At 29.5% G+C, this 5,351-nt stretch overlaps 1 protein-coding gene across 1 annotated transcript in view; it reads right to left on the bottom strand.

The window, feature by feature from the left end:
* Positions 1 to 5,107: 5,107 nt before the first annotated feature.
* The window catches only part of LOC108766985 (uncharacterized), a 27,664-nt gene continuing 27,420 nt past the window's right edge, over positions 5,108 to 5,351 (bottom strand). Inside the window, exon 3 of the mRNA XM_018516601.1 lies at positions 5,108 to 5,178. Coding sequence (XP_018372103.1) covers positions 5,108 to 5,178 — 71 coding nt within the window. The remainder of the gene's footprint in view (positions 5,179 to 5,351) is intronic.

A 5,351-nucleotide genomic window follows, 5' to 3' on the forward strand; every position in this document is an offset into this window, starting at 1 on the left:
CTACTTCTTAGGTTGTTTTCAAAATACTGACAAAGTTTCATGCTATGCCAATGCTACATTACAATGTTTATTTCATTTAAGTATTATTAGAAAACAATTATTTAATTCTGATAAGATAAACTAAATGTTTCAAATATATTAGCGCATCGATATGAAAACGAAAAATGTACTTAATTTGAGTACCTACGCAATACGAAAATATCTAGGGGAGTATTTTTCGACTGGTATTAAACGAGATGCATTTGATTTTGTTGTAGTTCTTTGTACTAAATATGATTTTATGGAAAATTTGGTTGTGCATCAAATTATTTCTACTCGTCGATGCATAACATGTGGTGATACAAAAGTTACTACTAATAATAATTTTATTTTCTCAATTTTTGTTAACAATTCAAACAAGGAAAGTTTTAATCTTAACAATTTACTAAATACTTGATTTTCACATTGGTCTAAATAAAATAATAAATTATGTGAACGTTGTGAGGGAAATGATATATTATTTAAAAATGAAATAACATTGAGAGACGAAACAGATAATCATCCATTTAATTTCATTTTCATACCAAAATAGAACATTAGTGAAGGTGCCACAAAAAATTAATTTATGTGTTCTTCCAACAAGTGAAATACTAATAGCTGGACAGCCGTATAAAGTTATGAATGCTATATTTCATTATAATTCATGTATCGAAAACGATCATTTTATAAGTATACTCGTATATATTATCAATTCTATATTTCAATAAATTAAAAATATAGACGTCTTCTTTTATTGAAATAATTATTACTATGTTGTAATAATCATATAGATAAGAAGTAAAAAATACAAGCTTAAACTAACCTTTACAATTAAAAATAAACACTATCTTTTAGTTAGCTTGTCATAGTGGGCAAAACGTATAGTTTGATCTAAATGTTTGATTACGAAAACGAAACAAAATTATACAACTGTCAGCAAGATTCAAACAATATACTATTATTTATATTTTAATACAGACACGTGTTTCCTTCACATATTTTTTTCTTCGACCTTTTTCAAACAGCATCTTTTAATATTTTCCTCAGGATAGTCAGGTATGTCACATTTAGTAACACACTCTCGTAACACACTCTCCGTGATACTGTACGGATATAATGGCAATGCATAAAAATAATCAATCTAGTTCGGTGTGAACTCATTTTATCAATTTGGATAAGTTTCACGTAAGATGTACTATTTATTAAGAAATTATTCAATACAATCAAAATATAGAGTTTATGAAAGTACACTTGTTCTGTAATCATAGAAAATATGATACAGAAGATCTCTTAAAATGGCATAGCGATAAACACTTCTTGTGGAAATATTTTTACAAATACATGTTATTTACTGCAAAATGCAAAATCTATAACCAATTATTTTATAGTGTAAATAATAAACAAGAGTTAGCAAAGCATTTGATAATACACCATTCAAAAATAGTACATAAGATACGAGAGAAAATGACACGTTCCTGGTTATCGCAACATTTTACATCTGACAACAAAAATAATGAAATAAAATGCAATCATTGCTATTTTTTTAATCAAATATATTACGGACTAGATTTTTTTAAAAGTCACTTTAATAAAATACATAACATAAATAAAAATTTACGATCTTGCGGAAAAACTGGTGAAATAGATGCAATAACACAGCCTACAGTTCAAGAAAATGCGGCTACAAGTTCAAATCATGAGAATATACAAGTCACGGATTCAACAATACAAGTCAAGATCAACAATAGTAAATATGATACGAACATTAGTGTCTTATTTTTCCTGAGTAATTAATATATTCTATTATGTATAAAAAAACACTGAAACATTATATACATAATATTTCAGATTATAAAATTAATATAAATTTGTATTTCAATAATTTGATATTTATATTAAAAATTAATAAATATTGTATCACTTAAATTGAATTCTTATTTCGTCATATTAAATTCTTTTAATTTAAATGCACTGTTATCTACACATATATCTATTAGTTGCGTTTCGTTCAACCGCTTACAGCGCTTGTAAACATCATTTGTCCTTTTTAATATTTGATAGATAATTTGAGAATGAATTGATGCTTAAAGTGTGTAAGCGTGAAAATGGAACATATCCATTATCTTAGTAATCAGTAATTCATAGATATTCTCATACAAGAATAACTACGCAAGCACCATAGAATCTAAATAATAATTGAGCTTGGCAATTCCTTCATAAGAGATATAAATAATAAAAGTCCCAATTTTGGTTTTATATATAAATAACACACATAATTACAATATGAGCTTGTGATTTTAATTACAATAATACTTTTCCTGCTTCTTTATCACTCTGTGTATACACACAGGTCTAATCACAGAAGCCAGCAAGAATATGAATTCTATGATAACGAAGTCTGGAGGCATCAAGTAGATAAAAATACCGCAGATTATAACGTAGATGCAATAACACAACAATCTATAGCCGCAGAAAATGCGGCTACAAGTTCTTGCGTTAATGTACAAGCTACGGGAAAACAGGATCAATTGTAGTAAGTACCTATAAGAGCTATGACCCACAAAAAAACTTAAGTAGTAAAACGTAAGCACTAAGTTAATTGTCCAATCATAATAGAGACCGTAAGGCTATAAGTCTCATCACAATCCAACATCTTAATTTCCTTACTGCTTACATCTTACTGTTTAAGTATCAGTATGCCATGGTGTTTACGAATATTAATATTTTATTTTTCCTGATTGACTAATTTATTCTATTATGTATAAAAGGTATGTACAATAGTAAATACTTGATATTTAAAGATATGAAATATAAGCTTGACAATTCTTTTATAAGAAATATGTATATTAAGATTCTCAGTTTTGGTTTTCAAATAATATACATGATTGCAATAATTACATTGATACTTTTCCTGTTTCTTAATTACTTTGTGTATTGTATACACATACATAGATCCAATCAAAGAAGTCAACAAGAATTTAAATTCTATGATGACAAAGTCTGGAAGCTATATCAAAATTAGAATATAAAAGAACTGAAGATTATAACGTAGATGCAATAATACAACAATTAATAGCTGAAGAAAATGCGGCTACAAGTTCTCGTATTAATGTACAAGCTACAATAAGAAATCAAGATCAAATGCAGTAAGTATAAGGGGACTATAGTATACAAAGAAACTTAAGCAGTAAAATGTAATCACTAAGCGAATTGTCCAATCGTAACAAAGATTGTAAGGTCATAATTAAGCAAATACAACATGTTAAGCGGCGTCTATAGAAGGAGATTTTAAAGCGTAAAACTTAAGTTTTAAGCTTTAAACGGTAAGAAATTGACCAATAATTGTCAATTGTTCCCACATTCGACTCAATTTCTTACAATTCAAATCTTAAAGGTTAAGTTTTACACTTTAAAGTCTCATTGTAGACGCCGCTTTAATTTTCTTATAACTTACGTCTTACTGTTTAAGTTTATTTGTATGACATAACTTACGAATATTAATGTTTTAAAATTAAGAATTTAAATGCTCGTATGTATTATAAAATTATGACCAAATCAAGGCTTCATTCGAGCTTAAAAATATTTAATTTAACATAAAATAGTTTATTTCCAATTCTTTTTAAAATAGTTTACATAAGCATCATTGTGCTAAATAAGTATCTCCTACCAACTAATACTAGTCACAAACGTTTCGACTTACAAAGCCTTCCTCAGTGTAAATCGCAATAATAAAATGTGTAATTAACACAACTTTTAACAAGATGGTTGAACCTCAGTAGTCGGATGTCGATCGTATGGACAGATCGTCAAATGTTAATTTTGTTAAAAATAACCAACACAGCCAGAGACAAGTAAATTAACTTCAGTCACCGATAGTCCGCAATATATCCTCATTAAGATAGATAGCCGAATTCGTCGGTGGGAATCGAGAATCCAATTTGTCATAGACTCATATAAAACCATTCAGAATTCAGTATCAAAGCGTATTCTATGATATTCTATACAAACGATAAATATATTAAATGATGTATTGTTAATGTAAGTAAAAGAGTAAAAAACTAATGTGAAACTTACGTTAATATATATAAAATACTGTGATTTAGAATCTCAAATCGATATCAGAATAAGAACATTAAACTAGAAGTTGAGTGTTGCTCGTTTAAAAATAAACTGATTTAATATGTAGGTCAACAAAATAAGACTTTGAATTCACAATGTAAAGTCAAGTCTATTCGAAACTGTTAGAATTTTTGTTCGCAAATATCGTCAAGTATGTTAAAATAAGATTTGTCCAATAATTCGGTATCTTTCATTAAGGGGGTACTCTACTCTAAAAATTTCAAAAAATCGAAAAAAAAAATTTTTTTTTTCTCAAAGTATATGTTATGAAAAATATGTCTGTAAAGGGATTTGCTTAAATTCATGAAATTGACGAAGTTGTAGCGGTTTAAAGGGAGCGGCTTACAGCGCGCAGTGCCGAGCGCAGCGGGAGACGAGCAATAAGCTTTGTCTCGACAGGTCTCGTAGGATTTTAGTTTGAAAGAGGGGCTTGACGGTTTCTTCCTGACCTTTCTGAGAAAACATCTGCTCTCTCGGATCAATATTCAGATTCATCTGATGATTTATTAGAAAGATGTTTAGGAGCAGCAACACAAAACAGTAATGAATCACTAAATTCATTGATTTGGACTTTTGCTCCAAAACACATCCACTCAGGACCAAAAACCGTCGAAATCGCCACTTTTTTAGCAGTCATCATTTTTAACGAAGGATTTCTTTCTATTTTGAAAACTCTGTCTGTAATGGGAGTGACTGTTGGGCAACAGGCACAGATATACGCAAATTCCCGAGATGAAAGCCGAATTGACCGCTCGGAGAAACGATCGACAGATGCTGCAAAGAAAGCCAGAATTGCTACTAGGGAGGAGAAATCAGCTGAGCAGGACTTCTTTGAGCATGAGGAAGGTCCGCTGTATGGTCCTGGATTGGCAGATTAATCTCCGTAAGTAAAGATCCTTCATAAACGGTGCGCAAAACTTTAACGCGTTTTTCTCAAAACCATGTTTTTTGAACTGGTGTCCAAGATATCTCAAGATCTATTTGACCGATTAAGTCCGGCTTTTGCGTACATCCTCAGCAGATGTGCCGCTATAGCCGGAACTAGAATTAAGTAAAAAAAAATTTTTTTACGATTTTGACAACCTTCGAAAGATAAGAAAATTCATACTAAATTTTCAAAGTGCCGCCATTTTTTTAATTTTCTATTTTTTTATTCCATTCTAGTTCCTGCTATAGCCAAACTTATACTAATTAAGAATCTTTTTGAATTTTTT

This window comes from Trachymyrmex cornetzi, unplaced genomic scaffold (assembly GCF_001594075.2).
Source record: "Trachymyrmex cornetzi isolate Tcor2-1 unplaced genomic scaffold, Tcor1.1 scaffold642, whole genome shotgun sequence".
In the NCBI taxonomy this organism is placed as follows: domain Eukaryota; kingdom Metazoa; phylum Arthropoda; class Insecta; order Hymenoptera; family Formicidae; genus Trachymyrmex; species Trachymyrmex cornetzi.